Source organism: Lagopus muta, chromosome 4 (genome assembly GCF_023343835.1).
Source record: "Lagopus muta isolate bLagMut1 chromosome 4, bLagMut1 primary, whole genome shotgun sequence".
Taxonomy (NCBI): domain Eukaryota; kingdom Metazoa; phylum Chordata; class Aves; order Galliformes; family Phasianidae; genus Lagopus; species Lagopus muta.
Window position 1 is genome coordinate 26380496 of NC_064436.1, and position 21863 is coordinate 26402358.

The 21863-nt window shown below is 39.0% G+C and overlaps 1 protein-coding gene across 8 annotated transcripts in view; it reads right to left on the minus strand.

The window, feature by feature from the left end:
- The window catches only part of PTPN13 (protein tyrosine phosphatase non-receptor type 13), a 111398-nt gene that overhangs the window by 60717 nt on the left and 28818 nt on the right, over positions 1 to 21863 (minus strand). For all 8 annotated transcript variants that reach the window (XM_048940954.1, XM_048940953.1, XM_048940952.1 and 5 more), the window contains 4 exons: positions 14856 to 15025; positions 9616 to 9681; positions 7697 to 7882; positions 6540 to 6633 (listed from right to left, as the gene is read on the minus strand). In XM_048940954.1, coding sequence (XP_048796911.1) covers positions 6540 to 6633; positions 7697 to 7882; positions 9616 to 9681; positions 14856 to 15025 — 516 coding nt within the window. The remainder of the gene's footprint in view (positions 1 to 6539; positions 6634 to 7696; positions 7883 to 9615; positions 9682 to 14855; positions 15026 to 21863) is intronic.

Consider the following 21863-nt stretch of genomic DNA (forward strand, 5'->3'; position numbering starts at 1 on the left):
TTGCAGTCCTTGTGGGGCCAGTTAAGGGCCAAAACAACACAACAGAGTCAGATGAGGCTGCGGGCTGGTTGCTAAAATTGCACATCCTCCTTTAACTTTTTGTAATTGTTGAGAAAATGGCTTCTCTGTGAAGGAAGAAATGAAATGGGTGTGGGGGTTGATTTCTTTTTCAATGAGGCCAAAGGGCAATCCTGCTTTTCCCTTTCTGCATTTCCCAGGGGAAGCTCAGTTCTACAGCCAATTTTCTGCAGCACTGATGCAGTATTTTACATTTCCAGTTTGGTTTACTTCCTGATCTTTCTGTCCTTTTCTCCCTTTGTTCCAGGAGGTCTATGTTTGCCCCCCAACGACATTTTCAGCACTGCCTGGCCAGCAGCTCATTAATGCAGCAGCCATTACACTTCAGTTGATTTTCACCACCAATCACAACACTGCTGGGTGCACGCACATACTGGACAAAGATAGGATTGGTTTATTGACGGTGAAATAATGAAGAAATAAAATAAAAATCAAGCCTTCATCAAGTGTCTGTTTTGTTTTACTGATGTCTTGCAATCATTCTTCCACTCAGTTCAGTTTTTATAACAGCAAGGAGATGGGAAAGGTGTGTGCATGATAGTACTGCCAGAGGAAAGATTTTCATATTAATGGAACAAAGTTTTGTGCAGCATTTTTTTTTTGATAAGTGAAAGTTGTATGCTTGGATTTAACAAGAAAATGACAAAGATGTCTCAGTTCACATGTGGAGGTCATCACTATAAACCACAGCCATCACTATAGACCACATTTTTACCAAGATGGGGAATTAAAACTTAATCTGTACTCAATTTCCCTGGATCAAAATCAGAAGGGGACATTTCCTCTCTTCAAGGAGTTTTTGCCAGGCAGCTATAAAGCAATAAATACACTGCTAACCAAACATGGGTACCCGTTGTTAAAATTAAAAGCAGCCTCATTAGACCTCAAGATCTTTTATTTGATTTACAGTGCCAATCATTTCTGTGGCACTTCACATAGAGCAGAGTCTAATTAAACAAGCAGTAGTCAGCACCTAAAATTTCATTCCGTATTTCCAGTTTCCTCTAACGCAGAAATAAGGTGAGCATTCTCAGCCTTTTAAACTCATCTCTATCCCTTACTCAGGTGGCACAATCCTTGGCACAGGTGAAAGTTGGAATGTTGCAGGCTTGTCCTGTAGCCCTACAACACATAAGGTTAGCTTGCAACAGACTCTGCATTGAGTCAAGTCCACACAAAAGTTTGCTGTTGTGGGAAAGCAAAGACAAAAAAATACTTTAGCTAGATTTCTTGAAAAGATGAAGTGTCTTTACTAAGGCCTGTCCTTGGTGTTGACAAATCCTGAACAGAAGCTAGGACCCCATAAGTAAACACACAGAAGATACAGTGATGCTGTCCTAGTGTACCACTAGAGATTTCAGCTCTTCCAGAGATAGAAAGCAGGCTCTCAGGCCTCTGTAAAAGTTCATGGAGATGTCAACCGGGTTTTAAATGTACCACATATCCTTTTGAAGGAGGAATGATACAGTTTTTAGCAAAAAGAGAATGGTTGCAAATTATTTCTTGCTTTATATTTGGAAGACCTTGAAAATTATTCACCCTGTCATCACACCAAAAGAATTATATCAAACAACTTCCACAAAAAAGATTCTTTAAGACTTTCAAGGTCTACCGTGTTTTGAATAGGAAGCTTTAATAACAACTCCTATGTTCAGATGACTCACACCAGGTTTTACCATTTTTATTTCTGCTGGCTAAGTCAGTTCCTAAATACTGTGTCCTGAATAAGACTCAACTAAACAAATGTTCTGTAATATTAATTTAGAATAAATTACTTCTGCAGTCAGCCCTGCCATGAAGCTCATTCACCAAAATTACCACAGAAATTGAGTCATAAGAAAGAGAGAAAATAAATGTAAATGGGGAGAATGTGAGCGAGAAGCTAATTAATAATCATATTTAAGATGTAAGGAGAAAAAAATAACTGAAAATATCCAACCTTAGTATATGTAAGGACAGCAAGGTATCTAATTTCAAGAAGTGAATTAACAAAATGTTTCAGTACGTTTGTTTGAAGCCAGGAGAAAAAGCCCCAGCAAAATTGTCATTTTGGATGACCATGGCATGGAAAACCAATCTTAAAGGTAATGTTTCCACCCTTCAAAGACTGAAACTGGGAGCATGTCTCTCTTCAGCTAAACCATCTCCATTAGCAAGAACACAGCGCAACTAAGAAGCAATATGAAGTTAGATGCTCACAGCAATGTTTTGATGGTCTTAAAATTTATAATAAATGCTTTTGCTCTGTGCTGCTTTTTTCCCCTCTCTGATAGCTATGCCATACACTGACAAGCCTCTCTAAATACAATTTAGCAATGTCTCAACAGCATTTCACCCCAGTGAGCATCAGACAAGTCTCCTGTCCAATTAAGACTTCTGCTCAGCTTCTTGCTGTGACCACAGCTTTATTTTCAATCCACTTAATGCATTTCTTAGCTATATAGGACTCCTCAAAAAAAAACATGCCAGGTCAAAGCAGTCCATCATCTCCATCATTTATCAGCAGTCCTGGTCCACCAGGAAGCTCCCAGATGACTAGAGACTTGCTAACGCAATGCCTATCTACAAGACGGATAGTAAGAAAGATTCAGGGAACTACAGATCTGTCAGATTGACCTTGATATCAGTGAAAGTCCTAGAGCAGAGTATGTGTGGGACAACTGAGGGATCATATCCAGTCAACATAGGTTCACCAAGGGCAAGTCCTGGTTTGTCACCTTGACCTCCTCCTATGACCAGGTGACCTGACTTGGAGAAGGGGGAAAGGCTATGGATGTAGTCTATCTAGACTTTAGGATAGCCTTTGACTCGGTATTTCAAGGTATTTTGGAGAAGCTTGGCAGTCCATGGCTTACACAGATAGATTCTTTGCTAGGCACAAAAAAGGTTGGATGGCCAGGCCCAGAGAGCAGTGGTGAATGGAGTTAAACCCAGCTGATGACCGGTTATGAGAAAAATGATGGACATAACTCCTGACTCACTGGAAAGAGTCCAATCAGTATAACAGTACTAATCCAGTAGCTTTCTACTTTTGCAAGTGTTCACTATTTTGCAGCTGGGTAAAGAGGTATTTATTTCAAGTACACAAAATTGCAGAACAGTACAGTGTCAATAGAGAGGAAACAAAAAAAGTCTCTGTACTTTTCTGAGTTGTTTTTGGTTTCTTTTTCTCATACCATTACTGCTTTTCTTAAATTGTAATCTGGTCTTCTCTTTGTGGCTGCTCTGTGAGACCGCTGTTGGTAGGATCAGTACAACATCCCATAGCTCCATGTTCCACAAACCTAACAGCTGATCTGCGTTCATATGGACAGAATGAGCACCAGCAAAACAGAATGCTGCTGCAGAAAAAGAAATAACTCAGCACTAAATAGGCCTAAATCCAATGAGAGCTGTCACTCATTAACCCCAGAGACCCCTTTTACTGAGTCTCCTTCCTAACACTGAAATATAAAGCTCAGTATATCTGCCAAGTAGAACTGAAAATAGCTACAGCTGTTTCGGTTATGTGGACATTTTGTTCAGTTCTGTTCTGCAGTGTACTGACTCTCTATATTCCCTGAGGACTGAGTGGAGATTAAAGCATGGATCTAAGATGGAAATACAGAGAATTAAGATGATGGCAGTAAAATGCATTGGGGAACAGGGCTGAAGTCAGAAGACACACTGGAAAGTTTTAGAGGGAACCAGGACAGGTCTAAGCCCTGTAAGGCAAAAGAGAAAAGTAATTGGAGCTCTGCAGGTACAGAGAAACTAAAACAGATTGGGATGGAAGCAGAACATGTCAAGCATAAAAAAAATAAAAATAAAAATAAATAAGGAACAGCAGACTTCAATTTATCCCCTTTTTTGAAAATAAAGGCATAAACAATGAAAAACAATATGTATTTTTTTTATTCCAGCACAAGAGGAGAAATAAGCAAAACACCAAATTATCACTAAAAGCATACGGTCACTAAAAAACATTTTTGGTAGTTGACAGTTCACATTGACAAAAATAGGAAAAAAATCACATATTAATAACCCACACCTTCAGGATCGGGCTTGGGAGGATGCAAACAAACCAATATTTGCACCTAAGCAGCAATGCACAAACTTTTATTGTGCCACACACCACCTGTAATGCTGGGCATGCAAGGACTTGTGCTTAACTTGAGAGAAAGAGGAAACAGAGGGTGAGAACTATTCAGCCAACTTCAGACTGGGGGCTACCAAGTTCACTTCGTTTCCCAAGTAGTGTTTAAGTCAAGATTAGATTTAGTTATGTCTGTTAAGACAATGCAATGTTCCCAGGAAAAAGAAAGCATTTCATAAAGCGAATACTGACTTCCAACTATTTAAAATCCTGTTTTGAATTTACTGCAGCTAACTCAATTGGACATCACTGCCCCAGAGAACCCCTGACTTTGGTTGTTCTTCCCTGACTCAGATAATTCCCAGATGCACACCGTACAGGAAGCTGATCTGCCCAGCACTGCAGAAATCCCAGATAGAGCCAGAGGCAAGTGGTCACCCAGAGGTGAGTGTCCAGCTCCACAGCCCTTCAGTATCCAGACACTCACCAAATTCTGCATTAATTAAATGAAAAGCATCACCTCTCACTTATCTCATAAGCACAATTATACATACTACGTGATTCAAAGAGAGCCAGGATATCAGTGAAGAATAATGCTGACATGCCATTTTAGAGGTCAGAAGATACAACAAGAATACACTAGTTCAAGCTTCTAGTCCATACTCTCTGAATGTGAAAGGTACAGTTTTCAGAAGATGTTTCCACATTAAAAGAGACCTTGTTCAACCTGATTGTGAGCCAGGAAGCCATGCAAATATTGCTGAAGATGCAATACTAATCTCTGCAATTCAGTAAAATTTAAACAAAACCTTCATTGTTAAGATACAGTTAAGACCATGGGTTAAACAGGACTTCTGAAGATTTAAAAAAAAAAATTAAACACTGCTAAAAAGCTTAGCCAGAAACTCATGGGTAGAAAAACTGAACAAAATAGAAAAAAAAAATAGTAACCTCAAAGCACAAATAGACTTAAAAAAGAGAACTTAAGAAAAATAAAAGCAGAAGAGTAAGTGTTCAGAATTAGTGAACAAACGGAAGAAAAATTGAGGTCAACAACACAGTGAGAACAGATTAAAAACAAGCTTGCTATGTCTTCAAAACGAAACAGATATTAATTTTGACCATTAACAAAACAGTTAATTTATGACAATTACAGGATCAAAAGCAGAACAGGTGGTAGAAAAGAAAGCACTGACACTATCCAGCTTGAGTTAGCAGACAAATGATAATGTATTAACGAAGTTCCACTACAACACATCGCAAGTTATTAACTAAACTTAAGATGATGGGAATCCACTTGAAAAGCAAAATAGAAGTACAAAGTGAGGAAAATGGAAGAAGCAAATATTTTCAGAAGTATAAAGGTGTGTAAAGAAATCACAAATGTAATGAAACCAGAAACTGGGACGGTATAGGGTCAAAGAACAAATTATTAATTTAACAAATCAAAACAGTAAGGTTCTGGCACAACCTTTAAAGAATTGGTGGAACCAGGGAAAGGACTGAAAGGCTTAAGAAGTTCACAGAGGGAAGGCATGACATTGTTTACAAATCCAAGCAACAACATTTGTTCATCCTAAGTCCCTTACTCCTCAAGATCTGCTTATTGCTCCAGAAATATTCTGGAAAGATGACAATAATAAAGAATCAAACCTCCGAGGAGGCAGTCAGAGCAGTGCAGTTGTGCCAGAAAACGAGGAGGGAGTTGTACAAGACACTGCTCCTAAACATATGATGGTGTAGTGGAAGGGCTAGCAAATAACGACGTACCATTTATGTATCAAGAAGAAGCCTGATCCAGTGCTTGTCTTGTAAGAATTAAGACAAGAAAAGCATAGACTAGCCAGACTTGCATCAAATTTCTGCAGTTTCTATTGCCAATGACAACTCCATGGATTATTTTTGTTCCTGCGATACACTGTACTGTGCTGGCGACACAAAACCAAAAGAGCAGCTCAAGCATAACAACCTAACTTTTGTATAACTTTTGATCAGCATTTACTGCTGGTAAATATGCAGAGAGGTAATACATGGTGGCTGAAAAATATGCATTTATGAAGTTGAGTATTTCTCGAAGACATCACATACTTGTACCAATATATTCTATTTACAGTTGAGCATTTTTGGGCAAGAGGGGCCGCAGGTGATTATCACATTGCCTGCCTGCATCACAGTGACTCAGAGCGGTCCAGCTGCTGCAACATAAAATGCTCCCAACAAGCCCCAGTAAGACCGGCTATCTGAACAACATATCCTCCCGTCTGGAAAGCCTGGCTCAAAGCTGACGGCTCCAGTGCTCAATTATGTTGGCTGCAACATCTACCCAGCATACTTAGTATTCCATGGGGCTCCTATGCCCTGATCCTCACAGAAACAGGGCACTTACCTGTGGGCAGTCCTTTTCCCCTCAGCCTCTCCCGAATTGCCTGGCTCCTGTCTGGCTGCAATTTTTTATCTCCATTGCAAGAAAGTTGATCCATCTGCAAAACAGGCAACAGCACAAAGTCAAGAACAAGCCAGCTGGATTCAGCGAAACTGTACTTCAGGATACACATTTGAGACCACTATGGCCATCACTGGCTGACCAAGCCAGATCTGTCCCTCACATTGACCTCAGACACCCTTTTCACATCTGCTGACAAAAATAAAATGAGCAGAAAAGGAGAACATTTCCTAAGCAAAAAGGGGCATTAAGAATCTAAAGGTGAATGACTCATTCTTCTCCCTGGTTGGTTCTATAGCCTGTGGCCTGATTTAAAGTTTGGTTCTTTATTTTAATAGCTTCAGTAATAAAGGTCTTGCAGGTCTTCGTTTTATTCCATCCCAGAACAGACCCACTTAGCAACTAGGACCATGAAATGCTGTCATCACACATGTAATCACAATACCGTGCATCTAGACACTTGTTTTTTTACATTTACATAATCCCTCTGAGATAGAAGTGTTCCAACAGGATAAAACAGAATAAAACCAAGACCGTAATGGCATATAATTCCAGTAAAAACACACTGCTTGGCATTTGTTGGAATTATAAACAGAGCACAAGGAAAATAAGCACTGGGAAAAGAACAATCTTAGTAATACTGACAACACAAGGCCTGTTTTCAGAGCCTGAAATTATGTGGCTAGTCCATAAGTATGTAATGGTTCAGATGAAGGGAGATGCCTCTGTCAAGAACAGTAACTTTGCAGGACAACTACAAGCAGCACATTTCACTTCTTAAAACAGCCCAATGCCTTTGTTATCATTTGACAATAAATTCCCCTAAAATAATCGTATCTCAGGGGTGAGGAGATACGCAGGAGAATTGCCACACTGATAACCCAGTCCTTCTCCTCATTAATCAGTGCCCTTCCAAACTGGTAAGTGGAGAAAAAAACAATTATCTCCTGGGATTTCAGAATTTTTCTCCTTCAGCATTCCTTCTTATCAGAATTGCAGCACAGTAAAACAAGAGGAAAAATGACCATAGAGTGACTCCGATTTAGCATCTTCTCTCTCTTCTTGCCCATCTTAATCCTCAAATGCTTATGAACACTTACCCCAGACAGGCTTCCCAAGACCAGTCTGACTAACTGCTTCACATATGAAAAAGATGGGGCACAGTTACTGTTCCTGATGTGAGCACTGCAGGCATCCAGAACGGTCCGTACAGATACTCGAGCATAAATGACATCTTCACACATGCCAAGGAGGATGCTGTTGAGATGATCTCCAAGTTTGATAGGCTAATGACAAACAAAAATAGACAGGAGAATTAGTTTCAACAGCAACTTGCAGCACACATGGAAACAGACATTCAACGTGATAAAAGAACTATCATCGCCTACATTAAGTGAATGCCAACGCGAAAGTCACTATCCAGGTTTGGAGTAAGTTAATTGTTTTTGTTGTTTTTCAACATTATGCCAGTCACAATCATAAAAATTAAATCCTCACTGCAATACTTTTTTAAGCCTCTGTCCACTGCTCCACTGTTCTGTAATTCCACACTGTGCCAACCGGGGTAGCATTTCTAAAGTCCAGTAACACCACCAAAAATCATCAACAAAGAAGTAAGGACTAAAGCAGCAACAACGCTGCTGAAGGAAGCAAAGCTCTGTAGTTTCAGGACAATGCCCACAAGACTGAGAACAATCTAGGTTTAATTCTTCTCTCCATGCAGTTAATCCAGCAGTGTCAGTGCAATTTGATTCCACAGGGTATGCAACAGCCAGTGTTAACACCTCTTCTCAGATGCAGCAAGCACTTGAGACTTCAGCTTTCTGATCTGCAACTGTTCCAGGTGGGTTAGCCACCTCATAGGCACAGGCTCTGTCATGTTCTTTTTGACAGAAAGCACTTGGAGATAGCACCCGCCTCAAGATATTCTCCCAGTACTGCTTTGCTTAATACTGTCCCTTTCTCTTACTACAAGACAGGACAGCAAAGAAATGTGAGAGCTCACTGAAAAAACAGTGGGGTTTAGGGGCAGACATGGCAGATACTGCAAAGAAGTATCGTTGCAACCACCACAGCACTGAATTTTCTGACTTCTGCACTCAGACAGAGACTTCCAATCAATAGAACTAAGAACCCAACTACCACCCCATTACAGAATAACGTTAGAAATGGAGCACTTAAACTGCCAGGCAGCCTTTCAAATTTCCTTCCTTACCTTTACACATAACACACATAAATGGGACCAAACCAAAACATGAAACAGAAATACGTCAACTCCCTGAGCTGCACAACACTGTCAAATCCCTCTACAGCAAGTCTGCTATTAAATGCTCTCTCTATGCAGTTCACCTGATTTTCACCCTTTATAACACTGACTGCTGACAGCTCAGCTGGAGGGGGAGGCAGCACGCAGGCAGCAGATGAATTGCATGTTCCAGACTTCTTCCAAAAATGAGTGGTGGGTGTGGAAGATGACCTCTTGAGAGGTAAGATCCAGCTCTGAGCAGTCTGCATCTACAACGCCTGACAAGTCAGTAGTTACTCCCTATTCCAAACAACATATAGCCCTTCTTGGCCATTCCGTAATGTAGTTGCACATGCTGAGTCCATGCTCACCAAACTAACAGCAGCAAAAATCACAAGTTGCTTTACTGAGGGTAAAGCCATGTTACTTAAATATTTGTTTTTATACATAAGTTTGAACCAAAACAAATTATTTTCTCCTTCATCAGCAACATTAATTATAGAATTTCAGCCTGTGACACTAAAGGATAGACCAACCTAAATATATCTTCACAGAAACAAACACAAATATGGTATCAGCACCTTCTTTCTGTGTGATAACAATACCCTCACACATCACAGGAAATACAGAAGTATTTCAGAAGTATAGAAATACAGAAAATAATCCACACTCTCTGGCATCCCACAAGGGGAACCCACTGTTTGTTCACATACAACAGCGGTCACACAATCCAGCCTGAGACTACGGTATTAAACAAAACCAAATGAAACTTACTTGGCTTTGAGGAACCTCATGGTCAGCTCCCCAGAAGAGCGTCATACCAAGAGAATAAATATGGACCTGTAGTAAGACAAAAGACATTTGTCAACTCAGGAGAGTTGAACTGGAAATGTAAAGCATCTTAAAGCAGAGCAAAGAACTCAGAGTCATTTTGTGTATACACTTTCTTGGCACTTAAGCTTAGCTGACTTTCAGATTTTTCTTCCCCTTTTCCATGAGTGCTGGAGAAGCAAACTCTACTGCAACAAAATGGATGCATCTCATCAGTGTCTCTGAATTCTTTGTTCACTTTAAACTTTCCTCTCACGTTGAAGGCAGACACCTGTGTAATCCATGCCAGCAGCCTCAGATGGGGCACAGACTGCAAGGCAGTACCTGAGGCACCATAATGCTTTGGTTTGAAGGCATGGCAGGCCTCAACAAGACTCAAACAGCCAGCTGCTACTGCCAAGGGATGGATGCAACTCAGAGGAGAAAATGCAAGGAATGCAAGAGTATCAAAGGTATAAAACAGTCAACTTAATCTATCATTGATGTTGTAAGATATAAATGTGTTAATCATTATATCTATAAACTAACAGCTAATATCAACAGCAGTGATATTAACATATGACTTAACATATTAATCTCACCTGGAGTTGTACTATAGCCTTCAAATACTGCATATTTAAGACCAGAAATGCACACAGTCCCTATAGGTCACTGTGTTGTTTATGACACAGATAAGTAATTACTGGAAAAAACAAGTTTTTTGGACTGTAAGGAGCATACACTACAGATGACACTTGCTATCAGACTGATTGCAGTATGTGTGTAACTTTAAATAATTGCACAGACAATGAACAGCAATTATGAGGACAATTATAAATTAAGAATAAGTCATTGAAAGGAGTCTCTTCAACAATGAAAAGCAAATCATCTTACTTAAGTCCTAAATACATACGTTGACAAGCTCTGTCCAGGCCTAAAACTTCATATGAAGTTTCATAAAGTCACAACTCAGTGGACAAAAGCAACAGACAGACTTTTTTTTTTTTTGCAACCTGTGAAACAGCCATTTTCTTCATCCCATTCTAAGCCTGTAGAATTGGTGGAAAACGCGCAGCTAGAAGTAGCTGAAAGTTGGACATGAGAATTGATCTCTGCATTGGGAAGTCTCTTCGTGTATAGAAAACAAAATGTATTCTCAAAGACTCAGAAAAAGGATATAGAAATGATTTCCTGTTTAGGCAAGACTGCTTGAAAGGCAGCACAACATAACTGTCACCACTGCACTGTGCAGACATGCAGCCCCAAACACATGTAAGAGGCATGTTCCGATTTCTCTTGTAAAATAGGAAATGTTTCCTTATAATGTATTCCAAAGAGCAATACACAGCTTTGAGACAGAGTAAGGAAGTAATTACTAAATAAAAGTAGAAGCAACATCACACTAAAAATTGCTCTCTTAAATTCAATGCATTTTATTCGTATAACAGTGAAAATCAACATACTCAGAGAAGCTCCAATCCTAGACTTCTGCCACTTCAATCCCACAGGGCGGTCTCTCTCCAGTTACTTGCAAGCTACTATTACATATAAAACAAAAATGTATCCACTACATACCTCCCAGGAATACAGGGTTTCAGTTTAAAGTAATGTCTCACACATTAAAACCCAGCAACTCTCTCCCTTTCATATACCCTAACTTCAAAACTAGACGAATAGACGCATCTTGCTGTTAGACTGGTGTTTGGCATGTCCCTTGACAGCCATAGCACAGGTGAGATAGTCAGGGGTATGTAGGGAGATAGCAAATCCCAAAGCAGTCTGTTCACAAAGATATCACTGGCTGAGCTTTGTACAGCACAGCATCAGGCTCCTGGCATGAGATAATGCAGGCATGAAAAAGGAGGCAAAAACCATCTATGAAAAAATGTGTTGCAAATAAATAAAACAATAACAACAACAACAAAAAAAACACCATGAATTCTACAAATCTCAAACAATCAGTAAACAAGAGGTGATTTTGCTCAGTAATACTGAACAAGCACAGACACTGAGAATACTCTTTCTCCACGAGACATAACCTTTGACTGAAAATGAACCTCTTAGAAATGCACCTCTTGGAAATTAAAGCAGTCATTCAAAACATTTTACTTCATCTTTGTTTTACAGTAATTCCAATAATTTCCACAATCTAGAAACCAATGCCAAATTCACTTCATAAAATCATCTTTCACTATAACTTTAGCTATATCGTATTGCAGTTGCATCAAATTTGATTTCTATTCAATTTGATTGAGTGTCCTAGATTAATCAGAAGGGTATTCATTGCCTGACCACTGTGTTGTCTGATAGTTAGCAAAGTATATACTGTTCCATTGAGCTAACAAGCGAGGTCACTGCTGCAGAGCTGAAAGCTATCCTCTCACTGTCTGGCCAGAGAGCAGGAGAAATAGGAAAACACAAAGTCCAACTCCCAGACCAGACCTATTTCAGAACAAGATCCAAAGAGGAAAACACTCAGATTTCCATTAAATGACTTTAGCAAACTACAGAAGTAGAGAAAAAAAAAGAAAAAAAAAGTTTAAATACGTTTGAAGTTAATGTAAAGCAAGACCTAAGAACCATGAAGTCAGCTCATCTGGAGAAAAACAAACACTGTACACTCCAACACATAGTTTAATACTGATGTAAAGGGAAACAACTAGTAAGAAGAAGCATGTGCAAGTAAGTTATTGAATGGTCCTGATGCCTTCAAACAATGTAATATTACAAGGGTGTTCACACAAAACACTGGGAAGAAACAAAAAGATAATTATTTACAGTTCTGCTTTTATGCCAGGAGAAAAACTTGCTTAGTTTGGCCAGGTTATTCTCCAAGTGGGGAGTTTTGCCATTGTTTTACCGTTATTAGAGTGCTTTACCAGTATAACTTTACAGTCAAGTTTTTGTGCCAAATTCACTTATTTCCTATTTCAGGTAGTTTTCTTTTTTCCACATAAGCAAACAAATACATCCAAAGGATGGGTATCATGGAAGAACTACACACAAACTACTATCTTGTGCAGTTCCCACCTCAGGGGTTACAGACCAGCAATCACAGCCACTCCTGTCCTTGGCATGCTATCCAGTGTAACTTTAACACAATACTACGGTACACTGTTGCCACCATGAAAACATGGTATACTTAAATTCTTCCAATGCTAGGGGACTATTTCTAGGAAATCAAGAGAAGAATCTCCCTTATTTGACTGCAGGATGAATAATATAACATCTAACAACTTAGACTGTGGCTGTCCTTAGCTGCACCCAGTCCCAAATGCTGAACTGGGAGCATCACTCTGTGATTCATCTGACAAGTGTTACATGAGAACAGGAATGGCAGCAGCAACACTTTTCCCAAATGTTTTTATATCATCCCACAGTATCCCAACAGTTCATTTTTTACTTTTCTCCCCACACCGTGGACAAAGTGTGCAGAAATTTAGTAGATTTTGTGAATCAAGTTAGTTCATCCCAAACCCAAAGTCTGAAGCTTCAATCACAAAGTAAAGGGTTCTGCTTAGTTAATAGGTGGCTGAGTAATTTGGTTATGTAAAGCCAAAGCTTATAAATTTCCACACACAGTTGTTTCCCAGTGGAAACATCATCACAATAGCTGCAGCCTGGAGTCTCATTTCCAGCAAGCAAAGCTGCGTTGCTCATGAAATAAACTCACGCTGCTGTAACCAGAGATTAATCAGCACTGTGTATGTGAAGAATGCCAATGTTTGGTCACTGCTTATTGATATGCTCTGTGCCCATGTTTACAACCCACAGAAGTCCTTCTGGTGATTTTTTCCCTAAAGAAACATCACAACATGGCTTTTAATATTAGATGTTCTGAATGAATACTGGCATGAAGCAAAGAATGCCATCAGTCCTGAATTTCACAAATGTGCCATTCAGAAACTTGTTTCTAATGTTTTTAAAGGCCTGTTTTGTATGTTAACCTCCCAGCTTACACTAGAGACAAAATTATTGTCTTCAACAATGTTGTCTCTCCTGAAGCAAGATAAATAATTCCAATACTATGACTGCAGAATTTGGCAGCTGTATTCTACTTTACTGAATCTGATCCTGGCATTCACCTCAGTGTTATTTTTACTTTTCTTTTAAAGCTTTCAACTTAGGTTGCTGGCTGCCTGGTTTTGTCGTAGATCAAGTAATATACATTATTATGCCATTACATTTTACTATGTTGCAGAGAAAGAGCTTGTAACTGAGAATGCAGTGATTTTCATCTGATACAGTTGTGAGGAAAAAAAAACACAAAAAAACAAAAAACAACTACATACGAGATTTAGGGAAAAGCAGAAGTAGCACAGTAGCACACATCATGTATTCTATAGACATAAACATGTTTTGATAGTCCTTATGCCAACACTAGCTTCCTTGGATGCAAAAGCAAAGTGCTGCTCTTTCTGGAGAAGTGTTGTCAAACCTCATGCTTGTTCCCAGCTTAAAACAACGCTAGCTTTGGCTCCTATCCTTCCCTTAGGATTACTGATCTTGAGAAGCCAAGAAGATGAGAACAGAGCTCAGCTTCCTTTTACTCCAACCTCTAAATATCTTTGACAAGATACTGCCAAAATAGCAGAGCATTACCATTTGCAACAAATGGTTGTTAGGCAAACTTCTGAGAAGCGAACTATCATAACTATTTGTATCAACGACCCGGAGCAGATTTCATACACAACCATTACCTACCTGATCATCAACCGTTGTGGAAAAGAAGAAAAGGAAGGTGGAAAGGAACAATTCTACACACAACTGATGAGTATTTTTAATAATTAAAATAAAATTTCTGAGAGGAGCAAAAGTATCTGATTTTTTGAAGTCTTGGCATGCTTGAGTAATTGTTTTGCTTACCTCTTACATGCTATTTGCCTTTGAAAGAAATTCTTGATGTTACTTTTAGAAAAACAAGGTGAAATGTTCTTTCCCATTAGCTAGACGGGCAGTGTAGAAATCACGTAGCCACTGCTCAGGCATGGCTGTTAGTAGAACACATGCAGTTCTGCACACGGACACTTATTCCTACAGGCATAACACAGCCACAATCTCTACCCCACTCACATGTACAAAGAAAAAAGCAGAAGGGTCCCTCCCCTTTCCCAAAAGAAATCAATGAAGCACACAAATAAAGAATTCTGCAGACAAAAAGGTCCATTTAAAGACAGCACTCTGCAGTAGAGGAGGCACAGTACCTTCTCAACATCTGAGAGAGATGACAGGGACTGGTTCTGCAGAACCTCAGGTGCTGTGAATGCTCGCAGGTCTTGGTGGGAAACATTGTCATCAGTAAATGATACACTGCCAGATGGAAGCAACAGGAGAGACCACGGAGAAATGATGAATCCCAGAGCAGCAGGATCAGCTGTGTTTGAAAGAAGGAAAACAAAAATTCTGCAGATTAACATACAATTGTTTTGAGTCATTTCTCAAGCACCTATGGTGCTTCATAACCTCTATAACAGTCCCTCCGCCCCAACTTCCCTCCTCCGTCTTTTTTCTTTTTTTTGAAGTTGACAATTCTGTCTCAGTATTCATATCCTCAAGGTCACACTCACAGATCTCCTATCTCCAGGTTATTTCATCTCTGAAACACCAAAAATGATCAAATGCTATAGGAGCCATGTCATGAAAGCCAACTCCAAAGCAGGAATGGAATTAATTGCTTTCCTAATAGTAATGGTGTAGCAGCAATGACCTGGATAGAGAAGATCAGGTTAGCAGAGGAAAGGAAGACTCTGAATTAGACTAGCTGGGCCAAAGAGAAACATTTTGGGGAACTTCAGTTTTATCTAGTTCAAAGCAAGAAATAATTTCACTACTGAAAAGAAATAAAATTCTAGTCAGCAGTGTAAGAAGGCAAAGAACTAACCTGAACCCTTCTCTAGGATTTTCCTTCCAAACTTTAGTTTGAAATAGCAAAACAAGCACTGAAATCAGAGAACCAAGCTGGCTAATAAAACTTTCCTTTTCCACTTTCTTGAGTTGAAATTCTTTTTTCTATACCTCACAGCAAAACAGCTTCATTTCACCAAAGGAGACACAAGCTTTTATGTCAGTAAAAATAAAAAACAAACTCATTATTTTTCCAGAGGCACTAATTTTTACTACATGATTTACCAAAGAGCTGAGGAATCAAAGGATTTAAAAGTCTTTCTCCTCTACATCATAAGCACCAGCTACAGAATGATCATTTCCCTCCTCATCATCACCACAAACATTTTCCACTCTCCTATCAGTTTAGGATGTGCCTGCAGTGCTGGTGCCCAGGCTGCACAACTATCTTGTAATCTAGAATATTTCTAATCTCCTAGCAAATGTATTGAATTACTGCATACAGGTATCAGATGTAAAAGGATCTACTGAGTAATTCCTTCCATTTCTTCAACTCCCCTTCCTCTCAAAGCAGCTAAAAAACTGCTTTAAGGCTTCCCTCATTCTATGATGTGGGCAGCAGGACTGTGTAATTAACTGGTGAGTACAATTATCCAGAAAAACGTTCCCAAATTCAAACTCATGAAAGCTCAGCAAGTATCCCTTCCTACCAGTGCATGTAGAATAATTCATTCAGTAGAGAAGACAAACACATACACTGTTGTCAAACCGTAAACACAATTTTCCCTTGAAAGGAGGGAGAGACCATTAAGGTTAGAAATCATCCTAAAATGGGCAGATCCTACAGACTGTTTCCATTCATTATTTCAAGTTTAAGCTCCCTTGAGCCTGCAAAAACTTGCACTTCTCACTTCAAAATGTTTCTTCTTCACAAGCTTTTATTTTCCTGAGAGTTATTAAGGTTTACAATTAAACAGAGAAGTTCACATTCAACAATAATTCAAACCAACAAACAAAAACACTCAAGTGATAAGTCAAAGCCAAAAAAAGCATACATACACACACACACGCATAGTATATAAAATTATAAAAAAAAGTTTGTTATGGTTTTCCTAGTTCATTTTAAAATGCCAATGTGTTATGCTACTAGCCAGAATGAAAAGCTCCAGATTCACAGCATAGAAATGCTTTCTCCCTGCTCTTTGTGAAACACAAGGGTGGCTCAATCTTGTCGCCTCAAGGAAACAGATTTTGCTGCTCTCACTTTGTCCTCTGGATCCCAAACAGATCAGTAATTACTGCAGTAGGTATCTCTGATCATGGTGGCTAAATCAATTCAAGCTCTTGTACAGAACTGCTGAGCTCCCCATAGAGATCAGCACAGTTTGTCACAGACAACAACAACCACGTGCATGCTCCAAACGAAAGCACCCTAAAACCATACAAAATCCAAATACGGAACCCTACTTGGTAATCTCTCTCTTCTTGTAGAGAATATACAATAACATCAAATAAATTTGGGAGAGAGAAGAAAATGTAAACTTCATGCAGACATTAATAACCAATTCTTAGACTGCAGTACATGCATCACTTCTTCCAAAGGGCAATCCAACCGACTGACCCCTACAAAATGATTTAAGCCTAGCATCATTTGCAACAGCCAAGACAAAATATCTGCTTGATACAGCAGTAAATTTTGTCCAAGGTGATGGTTTCACTGCAATGTATAACAAGACACATCACAAGAATTAAATAAGACCATCTCTTCATTCACCTTCTCTCGCTATGGCAAGCTTCCAAAGTTGGAGTTCAGCCTCACAATATGAGTCCTTCTCTAATACTTAAAATTATAAACAAGATGAGTTGAAGAAAACTCACTGAGCAATTACCTGAAACATCAGATATGGCAAAAGTAAAAGAAAGTCACTACAGCCAACTGATTTAGACAACAACATTATCTGCCTCTCCCAGCCCCAAAGACATTTTGTACTGTAACTCTAACCCTGCTTCCTCCAACACAAACAGAACAACTGTTATTCACTATTATGGCAGTACACAGAATGGTAAACTGAAGAAATACAGAGATGAGACCCTCCAATTAGGCATTACATTCTTAAGTATTACATTATATTGCAAAGCACTTCTAGAAAGAAAACATTACCTGGCCATCAGCTTCCCAAACTAACACTGCAACTAGCTACTGGATTTTGACCAGCTGTGTGTTGATACAAAAATAAACACTGAAAAAATATTCTAAGGTTTCTGCTTAACAGCTCCAACTTGAGTAAAGATGAGGCTTTCTCCTTAACGATTTGTACCATGAAGACTTAAAATAACTCTGAACACTTTATACTCTGAAGCGTATTACAGAAACCAGAGATTATGAGAATGGAAATGTGATTTAGTTTTAACAATATTAAAAAACAACCCATTTAGCCTGAAGTCCTGCAAATATTGGTTTACTCCAACTCACACTTTTGTGCCCTGTAGATGGAAAGGTTGAATTTAATGACTCATGTAAAATACTTCCATCTATGTTCTACAGTCTGCATGATTTGAAGCTATGGACGGTGAACATGGTTAAGAGTAGAAAAGGGGTTGACTTTGACAAGATTTTTCTGTTGGCACTTTCCTAGCTTCATCTTTTAGTACCTTTTAACCAATATATTGGATCAGACTGCCTACATCATAATCTTTAATCTATGTTTACAAAGGATGAGACTAGAATAATTAATTCTCTATTTACTTCCTTGAGGCATCCATAACAAATCAAAGCTCCTACTATGCAAATTTATCCTAAGAATAATATTTTCAAGTAACTCTGCTCCTCCTTCTCACTGAGCCATGGAAAAAATCACAGAACTGTTTGAGTTGGAAGGGACCCTTAAAGGTCACCTAGTACAACTCCCCTACAATGAACACGGACACCTACAGCTACATCGGGTGCTCATCTCCTCTTTTAGTCTTCCAGAAGAATTTTTCAGAGTCATAAGGGAAATCTATTCCTCAGAATAATGGAGAAAACAACAAAGACAAACTCAGACCCTCTTTCAGAAGCACTGGAACTCAGGCTACAACTCCTGGTCAGTTGTATGTCCAGGAAACTTTCAGCTGTGCTGGAGATGCCAACCCTGAGTTAACTCTGTAAGTATGCAGCATGGTAACAAAACCCTTGTGAGAGCACAGCTTATCATCAATGCCAAGACACAAATAAATAGTGTGGTCTTACTTAAAAGGAGAGACTGAACTGGTTTTGAGTGCAATAAAATCTGGAAGATTGTTCAGCTAAATAGCATCTGCCAAACAAATTGAAGACTTTGAAAACAGTCTTTTAAACAGTTTAACAGCACACAAGTAGCCAAAGCAAAAGAACCCAAACAATATTATAAGAAAGTTCAGGCAGTAGTTTAAAATTGATCGAAGTTACAATATTGATTGCTGATAATTCCGAATTCCTAAGCTACTTAAACAATTCAAGGTCCTTTAACTGTGTTTTCTCTCAACTTTCTCTCCCTTAGGATGTAGGCATTAGCAAAAGTAGTAGGAAATGACATACATAAAGTAGAAAAAGCAATCTACTCAAACCTGCCAGCAATGGGTGGCTAGGAAATGTAGATTTCTTCCTCTCTTACTGTATTTTCCCTCCAGTCAACAAGAAGAACCCACCCCACCTTCTCTTCCCCAACCAAATAGCTCCAATTACCAGGACTCTCCATTAGTTTCCACCAGCATCTTTCACTTTGGCTCTTTGCCTTTCATTACACTCACTCAAGCTAAGTGCATGCAACTGGGTGACTCGACAAGGTTTACAGTGCTTGAAAAAACATCCCTGTCTTTCTTCGCATGCACTTTCAGATGGTATAATTTTTCTTTAGAGAAACAATTCTCCATTTACTTTTTTGTAAAGTGACTGTATTTACCCAGCCAGCTCTCCTATTAGCAGAACTGTTTTCTCCCCTTCTCTTTCTCCTGTACCGAGTACATTGTTTGATTTGAACCACATGGTGTAACTACTTCCAGAACTCATAAAGCATGCTAGCACAGGAGTGGTTGAAGCAACAAAATCTTTCCCACTTTCAAGCTCTGATAAGCTTTCCCCATTTCAACCTATTTAACGAGAAGAAAGCCTGTTTTTTTTACTGAGTGCCAAGAGCACAGCGTGCTCCTAACACCTCTGTGCTCACAGCCGAGATACTGCACTTCAAAGACCTCTTCCTCTGCCTTCACACAGTACTGAATACAAGATTCAGCATGTCTGACACAGCTGATTCACCTTCTAAACAACAAAATAGTTAGTGAAGATAATTAAATAGATGTAAGAGAAGGGCAGGTCTGGTATCAGCCTTTTCAAATCACTAGATTCATTTAAGCTTCACAACTGCAATCAGGAGCACTGGATTGTTTTTCTCCTTCATTTAACAGCTTATAGCTTGCTGACATGACAACTACCAGCCTTGATCTTCTACACCAGTGATTAGCAACTGAGCATTTCCATCCTATCTTTCACTGCTAATAATGATTGAAATCAATTTGTAAAGCATTTTGATGGGCTCAACAACTGTTAGAATTGTAAATACAAATAAGCATAAAAATATGCACATTTATTGATCAATCATTGCATTAGATACGATGTAACTTGTGATTAACAAAGGAAGACATGAAATTTCATTATGTACTTGTATTTGGTGCTTTGATGGATAAGTAGACAGACTCACTAAGACACATAACACTTACAAGTCAAGTCATCACATCTTTAACAGAAGCTTGTCTAAAACATTTTTCCCTTATTTCCTGAAACCAATTTTAATTAACAAATGAACTGAAGGACGCTTTCTCAGTTGGTATGATTGCAAGAATTCTCAACTTCAAACAAGCAGAGAAGGCTATCAGAATTTGACCAGGATTTCACAGATATGTAAATGGTCTCTTAGGCTGGTCATTCCTCTATGTATTCTGTAGCTGCTGGGCTGATGTGGGGAAGCTGCAAATAGATGATAATGTAAGCAATGACAATTTCCAATGTGATTTAATCCTAATTTCAAATTAGTTAGGCTGTAGTTCTGAATTCTGCTTTTTTCTTTCTTCTTTGGGGGAGAGGTGTTATTTTGTTTTGCTTTTTAAACTGAGGAAACAATACAGAAAATACTCACCAAGATTAGATTTTGTTACAGAACAAGATGTTCAGGAAATCCAGAGCTATACAAAGAGCGAGAGAAGAGCATCACATCTCTGAGACTGACTAGAGCCAAAGTGGAGAATGTACCTCAGCCAGGAGAGGCTGTACACGTCTGAACAACTCTGGAAATATGACCTCTGCCACTGAGGCAAATCTGTCAAGCTGTATGTCATGACTGAAAATTAATTGTGACAAACAGGACTTCTCTAGGATTCCCTGTATACTACAGGCTCTCCAGAAAGAGCAAATGAAATTGAGACAGACTAGAAAGCTCAAGGGAACCTCTGCATTCTTTATTCCATCAGCTTTGCAACACATCCTTACAAGCCAGCACAGAAATTGATATTCAAGATGACCAAAAAAGATGTCTAGATTTTTTTCCTTAGAGAAGCCAAATCTTCATTAAAGACTAGTTATCTGCATCTTGCTGGGAGGAATTAAACTGCCTTTGTCAACCTCTGTTACACTGTGAAGCTCTTTCATTTGAGTGTCTTTTAAGGTGCATTTTACCAGAGGGCTATATTCCAGGTTAATTAATAGCATGCGACTGAAAACAGTTTGCTGAACTAGCAGAACAGCTCAGTAAAACATATCCAAAAAGAGAGAGATTCTTCTGGCACTGATTTTATCTAAAGTTGTGTTTTGGTATTCACTGATAGGAAGTGAGACCAGAAACAGCTTCCATCTCAGCCAGACTTGACTGGCAGACACTGCCCTACCTTAAAAGCACACAGCAGAAGTCCTGGGGCAGCTTTGCTTTCTGTGTTCTCATCTTTCTACATTGTTCCTCTGAAGGAGGGATGCACTGTGTTCTCACTCTCATCTTGCTGGCAGTCTTCAGTGTAATTATAACTCTTTTCTGCACTGCTAGGAAAGGGTGAGCTCCTATTTCTAGTGAAGACTTCAATCTTGCAAAACACTCACTCTAGTCTACAATTTTTAAGCAGTTTCGCTGTTACATACTTATGGTACAGGCTTCTTTCAGGTGTTTAAGTGTCCAGCTCTGTAACCATTCAATATATATCTTAAGTGAAGCTATATGTAGTTCTTCACGCTCACTGTCATAAAACAAATAAATAAATCGTTCTCCAGTTCTCTTTTAGAGTTATCAAAGTAAGAGATTGGAAAGAAGATGCCAGCTTCCTCTTCTTGCAATACAAGGAGCAGAGAGAGTTGGTCAAATAGCAACAAT